General features: G+C 35.1%; 1 protein-coding gene across 32 annotated transcripts in view; it reads right to left on the bottom strand.

Moving 5' to 3' along the window:
• Rims1 (regulating synaptic membrane exocytosis 1) overlaps window positions 1-15,928 on the bottom strand; it is a 501,635-nt gene that overhangs the window by 115,571 nt on the left and 370,136 nt on the right. For 14 of the 32 annotated variants that reach the window (XM_031367021.1, XM_031367027.1, XM_031367028.1 and 11 more), the window contains 2 exons: window positions 12,188-12,271; window positions 4,500-4,571 (listed from right to left, as the gene is read on the bottom strand). The exons of 9 other annotated variants lie outside the window; for them this stretch is intronic. In XM_031367021.1, coding sequence (XP_031222881.1) covers window positions 4,500-4,571; window positions 12,188-12,271 — 156 coding nt within the window. The remainder of the gene's footprint in view (window positions 1-4,499; window positions 4,572-12,187; window positions 12,272-15,928) is intronic. 9 more of the 32 variants (XM_031367029.1, XM_031367032.1, XM_031367036.1 and 6 more) reach the window with 2 other exon arrangements.

Below are 15,928 nucleotides of genomic sequence, written 5' to 3' on the forward strand. Positions count from 1 at the left end.
TAATAAAGGTGCATTTTATCCTCTTGGGCTGTAGATTAAAGCTTTATTAGATACTGATTCATGTCCTGAAACCTCACCTGTCATTTCCACTTCCAAGGTATAAAAAAACTGGTAATGTTCTACTTATTCACATAGTTCATCTGTTCTGAACTGATTTTCACATTAACTCAACCATCTAAAACTGGCCAAGAAGAGAAGAATTTATATGACTGTATTATTTCTAACACTAAACAAGGTTTTATCTTATTGCTCTTTATGAGCCATCATTAAAAAAAATCATATTGTTCAAAATATATGTTTTTGGTAGTGGCTTAAAGTTAAATTGTACAATTGTAACATTAGTAATAGAGTGTCTCTTGGATATTACAATTTCATTAAAATCTTACTTTATTCCTTGATGAGATTTCTAAGCACCTCAGAACAACTCAAGTATGACCTTAGATAAGAATAATCTTGGTGGACTTTATGTTTCATCCAATAATATGGAAAAAGTTAAAACAATTTTCAGAAGGATATGTGAATGGATCCTAGATGAATATTATGTTCTAGGTCCATAACATGTGACTTACAGAAATGTGTTTGATCTAGAGGAAGGCTGACTGACCCTGAAGAAAGCCATGGTGTTCCAACTCAAACATTTTGCACAAGACCTGTTTTATTTATATTTTCCTTTATATAAACTATCGATGTGTCCCAATAGCAAAAATGGTTCTTACTATAAGTCAATCTATGGAGTACAGACCAGAGGAGAAATAAAGCTACCTTGATTGAGCAAGAGAGAAATGTGGGCACAAGCTTGAGTTCCAAGAGAATGAACTGGAAAAGTGATGACCAATGTGTTGCAGAGGAGAGGTAATGTGGTTAAGTATTGTTTGTTTAGGCAAATGGAAAGGAGAACTGGCCAAGATGTTTCAAGGTACAACAGAGTAGAGTTGAGAGGATCAGGGCTGTTGAGCCTTGATACTTTTTACAAAATGGGGTATACTAAGAAGAAAAGATGCAAAAAGAATGGGAAAGACTTAGAATAATACTGTTAGAGAAGAAAACCAAATGTGGATGGCAGAAAATGGGAGGAAGTTTTAAGAAATAATAATATAAATAATAATTAGATCTTTAATGTTAGTATAGGGATACTACATTCATGGCCTGTGCATTTACATATGTGTGCATATCTGTGATATTTTGTGCCTTATACATTTTGAATTATAAGTACTACTATTTTATAAGTAAAATATTGAGGCTCATTCAGTAACTTGCAAAAAATGAGAGAAGAATGCTAAAGACAGGGTCCACACAGGTTTGCTGAGAACCAACAGGGTCTTATTTTCTGAAGGTTGACATAGGTGTAATTGATTATTTTTGTGCTGTCTACTTGAACCTGGCATGCTAGAGGGACATAGACATACAGAGGGACTCATGACATAATTACTGGAACAGAACTTGTTCTTATACCATAGGACAAAAAAATGGGAAAAAAGGAATTCCTAACAAAATGTACACCTAAATATTGAATGATTTAGTATGATTTAAAGGAATCATGATCTGCAAGCTTGCCATATAAAAATCTCTGTAAAATGACATTTGATGGGTCTGTTCTGTATCTTCTTTCATGAGTATACACATATATGTATACAGTAGCTCACTGTCGGCCAGTGTGTATCTAAATATTTACCCCTGGGCTTAATCACATCCTAACTTTGTCCACCCTACTCTACAGTGTAAAGTTGGACATAAACACAGTTCGCCTCAAAAGCTTAGATCTCTAGCCAGACATTTCTATTTTGACAAAACAGTCACAAGTGGAGCTTAAAACCAAGGTTTGGGGATTTTGTTTTTAACGATTTGCTAAAGAGGTGAGAATGTCCATAGTATTTAATTGCCCAATAGTTTATTAAGTGCTAGCCTTCTACAGGCCTGCAAAAGCTCATTTTCATGGCTACAGCACAAAAAAATATGCACCTGTATGCAATTCTAAATAGTAGTATCAGTAAACATCCAGCAGGCAGAATTCAGAATAAGCTATCACAAAGAAAGGCACAGGGCATAGATGCAGAAACGATGGGGGCTGTTCTCAGATGAACGTGCATGGAGGTGAAGAGAGGCCTTATCTCACTTTATCTTTGGCTAATTTTTTGTTTGCTTGTTCTGTCATATTGGCAAATTGTTTGTTTTTTATTTATCATATCTTATTTTACTATTATTCCTTAGAAGCTTGTTGATTTTCTAAATGAAAGACAGAAAGGTTATGGATTCAGATGGGAGAGGCCATGGGAAGGAACTAGGAGGAACTAGTGAGGGGACTTTAATCAGCATATATTATATCATATAAAATTGGCCCAATCTATTAGATTAAGACAGACAGACAGAGAGAGACAGACAGACAGAGAGAGAGAGAGAGAGAGAGAGAGAGAGAGAATTCTAACAGGTCATTGTACATTTCAAAACATTTCCTTGTTAGGCGGTGGCATCCAAGAATGAGTCAAGGGTCAATTTTCTATTTGGGGTACTGCCAAGAGGTAGAGTATTTGCCTAACAATTGCATGACCTTGGGTTTCATCCCAAGCAGAAGTCAGGCAAGAAGGAATGAAGGAAGGAAGGAATGGAGGGAGAAAGAAAGGAGGAAGGAAAGAGGGAGGGAAGAGGGAGGAGGAAGGAAGGACGAAAGGAGGGAAGTGGAGGTAGTAAATGAGGAAGAAAAAGGGAAAGGTAGAGAAAAAGAACCAATGTGCAAAGACTTCACATGGTGGACTAATTCATCTTAGCTACAGGGTTGTCCTCACGTCCAACTCAACTCAGAATTCCTGCAGAACTACACTTAATGTGATCTAGAACATAAGGGTCAACTGCCTTGTAACCGGCATTCAACAGTATTCTTGAAATCAAGATGGTACCTTAATTATCAACAAACAAAGCCACATATATAAAAAGCTTGTGTTTTCAGCTGAGCCAAGAATAAATGATGTAAACGCACCAACATGACCGGTATGCCTTCACTGCTAGTAGCTTTCTGGTAGGATTCCAAGGTTCCGTTCTTCCTCACAGTCCAATTACTACATTACTTTGCTTCCTCTCTTCACACTTTGGAGCCTCCCTAGATAGCCTGTTTTTTTTGTTGTTGTTTGTTTGTTTCTTTTGTAAAGTATCCTCTCTAAAGGATCAAAGTCTCTGTGGATCGTTAGATTTCAGCTGAGTTTCCCTTTCTCCAGTTTAAGCAATCCTTTGGCATGTCTCCTAATTTGTAGATGTTGATGTGGTAGTGCCCTATTGGAAACGCTGATCACTAATCTCTCACTTAGACTAGAACTTCAAGTGGCACGACCTGACTGAATCCTGAACTGAGCAGGCCCTGACTTGCTCAAGCCTACTGAAGTAGCCCTGCTGTAGGCTTTTCATCTATTCTTGGATATTTTAATCCATTTGCCAGTTCTCAAAGGGATCAACAATTCTGAAACTCAAAATCAATTTTCCAGTGCCTTGGTTTAAGGACTAGGAGTATTTCATAAACAAACTGAGTGTCCTTGGCATATTCACATCACTCTTAACCTCTCAAAACACATCTCCACTTCAATTTTTAGCTTCCCTTTCTTTGCATCCTAATTTGCATTCTCCATTCCAAAATAGGCCTTAAATTAAAAATAATTTTTCAACTTTTAGACATTTTCTCATATTTTCTCATTCTCTATGTAATCTAGTTTTATCTATTGATTAGCCTTACTGAAGTAAGGCTGCTCTGTTGGATACTTTCAAATTCCAAACTCCCTACTTCATACCTCTGCTTCCTCTCTACCTGCAATTCATGGGATACTCAAATACTAATCCATCTGTGCTTCCATTCATGCTGTTACGCATTCTCAGACAAGTGAATACATTTCCATTTATTCATATTACTAAGGCTCCCTAGGTGTTTCTGTAGGTATGTCCAAAGAAGTGTCCATATGCTGTGCCTAGAGGCACTCAACAACTTTAAAATAGAACTGCACGTCACCAACCATTCCTTAGATTTTTTTTTTTTACATAAACACAGCAAATAAGTACATCTATAAAAATCAGTAATTTTTAGATTGTACCTTTGTATAAAATAACACTTTTTAAAAAATATGATACTTTTCAAATATTTAGCACACACTCAAATTATTTACACTTTCCCAGTTATGATTGACTGGAACCTATTAAGGTGATCTGAGAAACAAAACATCAAGGTTCTAGCGCATGTATGAGAATGAGTATGTGTTTAAGCCTCAAGAGAAATGAAATAGCCCACAGGGAGGAGGGAATGCTGGCTTGTTTATTAACACCCACTGTTTAAGAGCAGACTACACAAGGACACGATTTCATTTTGTCACTTTTCTCACACAGCAGCTGACACATTTTCACAACACTTCAAGCATTGCAAGTTGAGTCTGTGAGCTGGAATGTTAAAGGAGAGGAAGGGCACACCCAAGTCTACGTCAAAGAGGATGGCCGCAGCGCACGACGTCAGCGCACGACGTCAAGCCTACCTGTCTGCATCAGAGGCTGTGCCTTTCCTAGACTGTTTTTGGACGCTAGATCTTTCAGACTTTCTGGAGTGCCTGTGGGGATGAAATGTTAAAGAAATACAAAATAGATGATGAATAAAGCTACATTCACATCAAACAACAAAAAATAAAAATAAAAAGACATGAACAATGGCAGCTAGTTTACCCAGATGGTTTTGTCAGTTCACACTTTCACAATAAAAAAAATATACATATATACAGAAATCAAAATGAATGCTGGATGGAAGACACGAGTGGCTTACAGGAGATGGGAGATGCTGACATGGCATTAGTTTACACATGGACATCTATAGCAATGATCTGGCATGGACCCTTACTCAGTAACTCTACTTGCCAATGAATTAAAAGGATTGAATGAAGGCTAGGATGAGCAGCAGTGCAGTGGTAATGGTTGAGGTGTTGAAGGACCACACAGGGCTTAATTGACAGTTTATGTTGCAGTTGAAACTCTGTGCTCTAGAATATTTTTGTTTTCTATCACACACTTATGAATGGGGGAGGAGGGGAGAAAGATGATGACAGAAGTAAAAACATTTAAGCCAACCATGAGAATTATATTTTAGTAGATAGTAAAGATGCCTAGATAAGTAGGGGGAAATTCAAAGGCTAACCACACCTCATGTAACGGAGAATAAAGCCTGTAATTTTACTTTCAAAAAGTACACGTAACACTCAACACCTGGAAATTAAGATATTATTTTCTCCTAAAATCAGTGTACATAGTTTAAGTGAGAGAATGGGAGAGATAATATTTAATGTACCTTACATAGACTTACTTAGCCTAAAATGTGTGAAATATTATGTGAAAAATTACTATTATGTGTTGGTGTTTATCATGTATATGGGTATATAAACGGGCCAGCTATGAATATAAGGTATATAACATAAGTTGTGTATATACATATAATAACACATATATCTAAATGGCTACTACAGTTGTGAATAAATCAAATATCATTTCACATAGTTACTCATAGTGGTACAGATTTGAAACAAATAATATCAAGTGTCCTAGCCTCCCAACACACACTTCTCAGAAATCATAAGACTATTTTTGTTATTATTCAATCTCTAAAGTTTACGCTTATACAAATAATATAAAATGTCATGGCCTCCAAATACATACTTTTCAGAAACCATGAGTACTTATTTTTGTGTTATTCAGTCTTTACAATTTTCACCTATTATATTGTCCATAGCCATTTCTTTGTTGAGGCACGTATCTGTTCTTACGTAGAATTGCAGGCATCCTAGTTAAGTGCCCCTTGGACACAAGGCACACACAGTAAAGCACCAAGTCTGCCTTCCCAAGTGTGCACTCCCCAAGCGTGCACTCTTCCACTTCTGCCAGCTCACACCATTTTACTTCTTTAATACACGTGTGAGTTCCTTAGCTGGAAGAATATACAACCATGTCTAAGTCAATGGCAGATAGTTTTCATGGTGCCTAGGAACTAATGCTTGTTTCTGAAACAGAGGAAATCCTGGAAGTCATAGCACAGAGGGAAGTAAGAGGTGAAGAAGGGAGAAGCTGGGTTAAAAAAAAAAAAGGAAGGGCAGGAAATCAAAGTAAAAGTTATGTGTAACTTATGGACAGTTACTGTGTGTTCCGAACAGTGGACAGTGGTCAGTGGTCAGGACAATTGCCTGAGGGCTGAAGAACCCTTTCTCCGCTTCTAGAATGGGAAAGATAAGAAGTGAGTTTCATCTGTTTTTTTTGTTTGTTTTTTTTTTCCCACCTGACATACTTGTTCAGTATCTTTAATGTGGGAGGAAACCTTTGTGTATCTCTGGAATATATCTATGAGTCAGTTACATAAAAGTCTCCACCTTTAAGAAGTCAACATTGTTACTAGTGAAAGGCAAAAACTAAACAGTTGCAGCTACATTGTGAAGCATGGGGCAAGGTGATAAAAGACAGCAAAGAGAAGTTAAATGGGTGAAGATGAGTGTAAATTGGAATAGACTGAGGACTAGAAGCAAGAATGAAATGTAGCTATATTTGAGTTATTCAGGAAAGGGAAATTGGAGATGGTGACATTTTACCAATACATAAAGTGGCTTGTATGCAGGCGTGCACATGTGTGTGCATGTGTGTGTGTGTGTGTGTGTGTGTGTGTGTGTGTATACATGCATGCACACATGTGTGCGTCTTATACGAAAGTTGTTACGGTTTAAGGCAGGTATAAACCTGGTTACCTCAGGGATCAGAAAAGCAGCCATCATATCAGGATTTAAAAGTGATTTGTAAGATGGAAAGAGAGGATAAGGGTGGAGGACATAGTAAAACAGGTCCACACATCTTCCTTTGTTGGATTTAATCTTTTTTGTTAAAGAGACTTCTTTTTCTCTTTAAAAGACATTATAAATTTTGTGAAAGATTCTTCTAATGACACCTATGAGGATGTGTGTTTATAATTCTTGTAACTACTTGAGATATCCTCAAATAAAGCAAAAATATTTAATGGCCAAAAGTCAATGAACAGCAGGAATAGAAATGAATGTCCTGATGATTTTTCTCTTCTAGATCTATATTCAAAGCTATGGATACATTCTATATTTAAATTACACCTATCTTTGAGATATGTAGAGGATTAAGATAGGTAAAATAGAAAGATTATAATAACCCATCTATACTCGTATAATATGCATTAGAAATTACTGATCAGCTCATCACAAAATAGGTCACAAGGAGCAATACTCTGTGATGTACATCAATCACCTTAAGGTTCTACTGTCAGGATCTAGGTCTAGTTGGGTTACCACTGTAACATTACTCATTCAAAATGCATTTAGTTCTGTTGAATATTTTGTTTAAAAATTGCTGCTATAATGACAGCTTTTTTAAATGATTAATTGCAGCAAAAATATGGGGTCAGAATCAGGTGGTCACTGGAGTTTTGTAGACGGGTAAAGTTTGATCAATCTTACTAGGTTATGCTTTGATAGATCAAGAAGTAGGTTATATTTTAACGAGAGTAGAGACAGATGATAACATACTCTACCTGAAATCTAGATGGAAAAAAGGAGAACTTCACTATAGAAATAATGTTGAGGGGACCATTATGATAATCTTACAAAATATCACATGGTACTCATAGTATACACATGATACTTATATCTTCAAATATTAGTTAAAATTATAAAGTTTTTTAAATTTTATTGGAATATGACAGTCAAAATTTACACTGAGAGACAAAGGAATAACTAAGTATATGATCTTTTATATCAATTACATGTAAAAATTTGATTGCATTATTTTCTGGACTTCAGTAAAACAGAAAATTCCACAAATAAAACATGGCTTCTGCTTTATTAATGCTTTATGCAGAAGGAAGTGTCAGTTATTTTACAGCACCAGCTTATGCTCTACCCTAATGGGGCAACATGGCTCAGGCTTAGCCTCCGAGTCCTGCAGAACCTGAGAGCTCAACTGTTCCCTTGATAACTACCTAAGTTTGCAAATGGAAACAATGCGAGGAACTCCAATCAGACTTAGCCCACATTCCACAGTCTTAAGTATCTGGTACAAGCATCATGTTCTCATGCATTTTGGCTATACAAAAGTCCCAGGAATCTTTACCAGTATTTTATTGTTCCTACTTTTTCTATGGCTCAAGAGTGAAAATATTTAAAGTGCATATTTTCCTACATAATTGGCTATTATTATTACTCAGAAATATAAAAATCCTATGATCATGCGGTAGATATCAAGCTACTTATGAGCTTTAACGCATAGCCAAATGCTTTTTTATTATTTAATTGAAGCAAACGCCGTCATTAGGAAATGGAGGCTATCTGTAATCAAACTTATGTTTTAAAAATCCATTTACATATTTTTTTATTTATTTTACTTTTAGCAAATGCATTTTAATGAACAATCGAAGTAGGAAATAATTCCCTGACAACATAGGTAAGCAAATATTTTCTGAAGACATCACAAAACTATTTTTGTTTCTATCTCTTTAGTTCCATTTAGTATACGATTGAATTGTTACACATATAACGTTATTTAATCATAATAATTTGCTAGGGATTTGACATGATATAGTATGTTTAGGTTGGGGGAAGGTTAGACTAATCTTCTGAGTATTTTCACTATATAGACTAGTGTTAGTGTCAGCATGAACATCTGTGTGTTCAGGATGTCTGGTCTTTCTATGGTTGTGTTGTCTTAAAGTGGAAGGCCTATCTCTACCTCTTACTTCCTTACAAGATATACTAAGTTCATGAGAACTTAATAATGGACACACATGCATATAACCAAGATCCATTCACCCTGTCTAGTGCTGACTTCATATGTGTGATTGTAATCTGAGCGCAAAGTATCTGAGGGTGTGATACATCTTGTTACCTTTTAGTTTGACACAGCCAAGTCGGTAGAGACCAAATGACAGCACGTTTCGTCGGTCAGTGGTTGCATACTAACTCTGCCTGTGCATGGCAAGTGATAAGTGTTGTGTTCATCAAAATGGTGATGATTTATTGATTCTACCGAAACAGTCAACAAAGGAAGATAATTTTAAATCAAAATGAATCACTTGATATAATCGTTCGAATCATCTTGAATATAAGTAAAAGGTGTGGGAAAAGAAGAAAATCTGGTGATTTGTAAATTAAGCAAGAGCTACCCCAGCTCAACAACTCAACTGAGAGCAAGCCCAGTGGGTACAGTATTATTCAAATAGATTCAAGTAAATAGTGATTTTTATCAAATGATTTCAGTAAATTCAAAGTAACAGGCATACCAATGTAAATATAGTCCAATGTAGATATAGGAAGTAGTAACTTTGTATCAGTACAGGATTTATCATAAAAAATGAAAAGGTGAGCTAGGTCACCATAATGTTTGGCATTATCACATCATAGTAAATAGATAACTAAGCTATGAGAATCAAAACCAGAATCTGAATACTTTGGGACATTTAAAAATGGTTTTCTTCCAAGTAGTTATTCACTTATTTGCAAGGTTTTGCCTGCTTTTAGATGCAAGATCTCAGGTGCACTATGTTTTGTAGAATTCACAGGCTCACAATTTTACAAAATTACTTCATGTATTTTAAATATTTAATGTTAAATTATATTCAATATTCATACTTAAGTACATACATAACAACAGTGTGGACAACTGCTCTCTCATTTGAATGATGATTAAATTAGATTTTTAATAAAACTCCTAAGATATTTTCACAATTTTAAAGCCAGAAATACTCCCTATGGGTCTAAACAAACTAGTTCTGTTTTGTTTAACTTCGTGTTTAAGTATCTGACAAGTTCTAGAAGAAGTTTCAGACCTAGATAAACATGCTTCCATGATGACTCTGAATAAGTGTAGGGTACTACCTGGGAAGACATGCAGAATGGCAGCTGATGACACTGAATTAGACAGACACAGTTTGTCAAAAGTTACGTGCATGTATATCCATATACAGGTGTCTATGTATACATTGTGCTGTAGGAAATAAAAAGGCAAAGAAATGGCTTATGACCATTATAAGACATCTAGTCCTAACTGCATAATTCATTACTGTATTCAGGGTATTTACAGCTACTGGGGTTAAAGTTCAACTACCTTCATGGCCACATTATTAATTTTATTCAAATCTAATGTTACACTTGTTTCCTTTTGATATTGGTATGAACTTCAAAATGATTAAGTTCATGTGAGGCAACTTATGTAAAGCCCCTGTGAGGTGACAGGTGCTTACTAAGCTTGGCCAGAACATTGACATAAATGATGTTGACATAAATGCTTACATAGCGCTAGGCGAGAGTAATTCCTCTCTCATTTTCATGGGCACATATTATTCTTCCAGCTGAATAAAAGTTTATTATAAACTGCTTTTTATTTTACATAGCAATAAACAAGAATTTAGTCATCTTAAATGCATTTCTGAAGGTTAAACATAGGGCCTATTCACAAATACATCATTACAGTGAAGCAAAATCCAGGTTCAAATTTTGTAAGTTCATTTTTGTTCCAAACATCTACCTTGCAGTTATCTATACAAAAATTCAGGAATCTATATAATTGGCTCATATGTTGTTAATTGAAAGTAATGAAATTATGTGTATGCTGAGTTGAGCTGTTATTTTTGAGTTGAGATGTACTTTACTTAATAAACACCAACTCAAGCACATTTGTAGCCATCATAATTTGAGTAATACCCAATCATTGCTTTACATTAAATCATGATTGTTTTGGCATACATCCAGAGAGCTGTCTTCTAAATGGAAATCTCCAGTTACTTCCTGGCCAGCACCTTGTCTATCTTAATCACTGTCCTGAGCTCACCCATCAGAAAACAGTACACATGTGGGCACAGAAGTTCTGGAATGAGTGAACAGAAATGCAGACCTATGAATTTCAGTTCACATCTAACATTCTGTTATACTTTTATTTTAAATGTCCTTGATCACACGTAGACTGGAAAATTTGTCAATTCTTTTAGTTCCATAAACTCAACCCTACAAATGTAATAGTAGTGTAGGCAATAATTTTTTAATTCTAAATATGTAAATTCCAATCATATTAGGAGGTAAATGCTTTAGGGTTCAACATGAGTAAACTGAATGAATCTTTTATAAAGTGCCAGTTTAGATTCTTTCTCATCACCATCAAATGATATGAATTTGTTATATGCAGTTTAGAGATTCTACTTAACAAACTGTGCAGGTATCCTGATTGTACACATAAACAGAAAGTAACCATTACCACTTTGATAAGGATATAATTACTAAGTGACATACAAACAAAACTGATGAAAAAGAATATATATATATGTATATATATATACATATATATATATATGTCTTTTACCTGTTGTATTTCAGAGATTGTACTATTTCATGTCTAATAAATATTACACGCGTTCCCTGAATTTCAGCTGAAGTAAAATGTTTACACATCCCAAAACTTCTTTGACTATTCATTAAAAATACTTAATATTGAAAGTCATGTATATATATATTTATCTTTAAACATCACAAAACAGGAGAATGGCAAGCTGAGAGCAGTCACAATGGAAGGCACACACAGTGAAACTTTACAGTTCAGCAAGGAGTGGATTCAAGGCAGAGGTGCTTTGCTTTAAAAATGCACCTTGTTGACTGATCCTAGCTCTTGACAACAATTTAAACACAATGCACAATGTACAAGAACCAGATGTCCTACGTCACACCAGGTTTGAAATGCTACTCAAACCTTACAGCTCCTTCTCAGCAAATTCTTAGAAGGCAAAAGTGCTGAGATTAAATGATCAAACGATAAAATCAAGAATATGCTCCATGGTATACTTTTTAAATATACTCTGGTGCACCTAAAAGTTTCTACTTATTCCTATGCAGACAAAAGTGATCCATAGATGTTTCTGAAAAATAAAAATACTGGAAACAGAGACACACCAAAACATATCCCTTCACTGATTGCTGACTCTGTATTTCAAATAAGCCATTTCCTATGCCTTTCTCATTTCCATATATGTTTTGAGGTACTCTCTCAGACTTGTGTGCAATCGCTGGAGGGATCACATGTCTGGCTCTGGCTCTGGCTCCCGAATGGAAGTGTGTCACCACCAACACCCCCTCAGTTACTTCATTTTATAGCTATGAGCCTCTAGACCGCTTGTCTGTGAGGAGGTGACGAGTACCTGTCATTCTCCGGAGGTGCATGCTGGATTTGAATCCTGGGGCTAGCAGGTCGCCTCCTATCTAGGGAGGGGGACCATCTACCCCTGTTTGCCCAGTGAACAAGACAGGAAAAAAACAGGACATTTAGTAACTCTTAAAATAAAATAATATACGGAACAGTAGGACTGGAATAATGCCCCTGAAAGTCAGGTATTTGTTCTATAATTTAATTGTAGATAAATTTAGCTATGATAATAATATGTTTATTGAGTGGTTCATTTTCAGAAATATGCCTATGTATCTACATATCATTGTATCTACATATCACATTTATGTTTATATACGTGAATGTCGTTTAGTCGGTAAAGATGCACATTTAACGACAACTCTGATGTCGCTCTGTGTAGAAACAATGACATTAAAAAATAATTCATAAGGCAGCTGCCAATGATGCTTTAACAAGTTTTCTTGCAGAAAACCAACGCTCAATTACTGAAAAATTAAAGCAGCAAAGAAAGATAAAAGAAAAGAGAACGAAAATTAAAAATTCTGCTAATGTGTAATCACAAACGTGTCTCCCAGCTTATTTCACAATTTGCCTTTTACTTCAGGATCTATTTTCTGAGTGATACTTGAACAAAAGCTTTGTTACCACTAAACCACTGCATTCAGATTGTGTATGCCAACAATCAGTGTTTAAGATCTATTTGAACAATTAACGGAAATAAAGCAGCTGAATAAAGTTCAGGCTTAGGCATTTCATATACTGTCTGATCTCTATATTATAACCAGAACTTTTGCCTAGATATTGACTATCTCACATGCATTAAGGGACTAACTTGAAAGAATTTGTAACTATGGAATGAACATGAAGGTAGCAGTTTAAGTTTTTATTTAAAAAAACACCATTCCTGTCACTACACTTGCCTTTTTGATTTATTTGATAATTTGAACACAAGAAGCAAAGCTGTCAGTGTGTAACCGGGATAGTTGAGGTTTGCAGACACTGGGTTCAGAAAACTTCAGAGAAGCCTTCTTTGTCATAAGACTTGGACAGACTTAGCATTATTCAATTGTTCTTTGCAGACATAAAATAACAGGATGTGAATTGCAAAAAAAAAAAAAAAAAAAAAAAAAAAAAAAAGTTTCCTTTACTCTTGAGCTTGGAAAGTGATTATTATATATAATACATTGAGCTAATTCTAATTATGTAATCCTTTTGTTGTTGAAAAAATTGGTCACTTCGATCTGAATTTATGTGTTTAACCTGTTTAATTATGCAACTTTTCTGGAAATGTAAGAAGACCTCCAGTTTCTTTTTGTCCAATCTCTCGGCTAGACAAATCCTTTGATAATTTAACTTACAAAGGATCCTTTGAAGATTGGGTTTGGGTTTGTATACTTGCATACACTTATTTTGTCTTGTGTGACATGGAAACTGTCCACTTGCCTGCTGTGTATGCAACCTTTAGAACAAGCTCAGCTTCAGAGTACCCCCTGATGTTTGGAATTTCCAAGCCAGGGAAATTTACCCTTTCAGAGGTAGAAAAGTTACATTTATAGATATCAAGCATCCCAGGCAGAGGGTGGCATACAGACTTTTTATTTATTTTTGATTCTTTGGACAGCAGACAAATGTTTGAAATTTATTTCAATTTAATAAAAAGGAAGTCATATCATAGATTACCAAAATTCCTATTTTAATCAAGACTGCTTAGCTCAGTATTCAATTGGTTCCAGGACTGTTTAGCCACTGTGTGGTGTAGTATCACTTTTAGGTATGAAGGAATTTGGAGGGCCATACTAACTTGCAGTCCCTATATAAACCTTTATAATACATATAAAATAAAGTAAATTAAACTATACATATTTGTTGAATGATACTGACTTAAACTCTGGTGCTACCCTTCCTTTTAAAAACTGAACATTCCTATTTTCTAAAAGTCTAAAATCATGGACTCTGTGAGTCCAGGGTCAAGGACACCCACATTCCAAGTCTGAATCTTTTCTTCAGTTATTTTATATTGATCCACTTTCTTCAAATATATAACTGACCTGCAAATCCCATTATTCAAGGTATGCATTTCAAGGAGTATAAAAACACATGTGAGAAAGTTCTTGGTCTACAGAGCCTGACTTGTAGCCTGACAGAGTTGACTCAATAAGCCAACAAAACAATGTGAACTACTGAACAGTAAGATTATGTATATTTTCATACTATGTTACCTAGAATAAAAGATCAAAACAGAAGGGATGTTCAAGTGTTGCAGTAACCAGCTCTTCTGTGTGAGTCTCTCTCTCTCTCTCTCTGTGTGAATGTGTGTGTATAGACAAAACTCTCAGCAGAGCCTAGTTGTGTGTTTTTAAAATGTTCCTTTCAACTTACTGGCTTTGCTCTATAGAGCAACTAAACTAAGCTATTTAAAAAAATAAGAAAAGAAAAGAAAAACTGAAACATGCCTATACCTATAGTAATTTTACATACACATAGTTGTAAAATAAAGCATCTGATGTTGGTTTGTAAACACAAAAATAGGGTTAATAGCTTCATCTGGTGTAATCATTCTAGGTTGGCAGATTCCGAATGACTTTGCTTCTGGAGGCAGAATTCCAGTCCTTGTGTTTATTTAGACATAAAAGGAAAGGTGTAATGTGAGGGAAAATGACATAACAGTGACACATGCCGTGGAGAGCTGTGATAGAGAAAAGTGTACATTTACCACGAGCAACTGTGAATGCAAGCTTTCAAAGAGGCAGTTTTGAACAAGTCCTTAGCATAACACATGTACTGCTCAAGTCTCAAAGTCCTTCTGAATATGCTGATATGTACACTTGTCACAAAATTGTGCTTCCCCCAAATTATTCTGAATATGGGAAGAGCTGTACCAATTTATACCCATATTCTAACTCCCAAATAAGTATTATGTTCTAATATCACACTTTCATAAGTTTTAGATATACTATTGTATTTATATACTTTCTAAGTGGGTGCATCTCTTTGTCTTTCTACTATTGCAGAAAACAATATCTTTTTCACCATGTCTCCTCTATTCGCATGTATTATGAAATTTATTTCAACTTGTAATTACAAATCATAAGCTAATATAGCTGGCAATTTTAGATGCCAAATATCAAATTGAACTAAACAAACTTATTCTTGGTTTCCTTTGCAGACCAGCCAACTTAGATTAGCTTCATACTATGGCAATTATTGGTACATTTTACAAGTGTTATAAACTATATAATAATGGTAGGAGAATCTATTTTAAAATAAATATGTTATATTACATCTACATTACATTAAAAGCTAGAATTCCTATTGTCTAACATTTTTAATAGCACTCAGGAGATATAACATGGAATTAATCAGTAGTATAAGGTCTTAGGATTTCTTGTCAAGTGTACACAAGTTCCAGGTATAGTCCCTTCTCCTGTTATTTATTATTGATCTAGAAGTAAATACAAAGGTTCTAGGCTTCATGGCCAGGTTACGAACGATAAGCACCATATGCATATATGGAGTGACACTGCATGAGGGGATTCCTTAATGGGATATAAAAGAATTAGACTTCTACAAGAATTAAATTATTGTTAAGATATTTTTTCTAGCAGTAATATACAGAACAAATGTGTACGGCTTAGTGTGTAACTAGCACACATACTTGTAGGTATACATCACTTCCACTGGTGCATATCTCCTAGCAGAACATGATGATTCCTTAATAATCAATAAGAAAAATGATACAGAGATGTAAATCATT

The sequence above is a fragment of the Mastomys coucha genome, unplaced genomic scaffold (assembly GCF_008632895.1).
Source record: "Mastomys coucha isolate ucsf_1 unplaced genomic scaffold, UCSF_Mcou_1 pScaffold14, whole genome shotgun sequence".
Taxonomy (NCBI): Eukaryota; Metazoa; Chordata; class Mammalia; order Rodentia; family Muridae; genus Mastomys; species Mastomys coucha.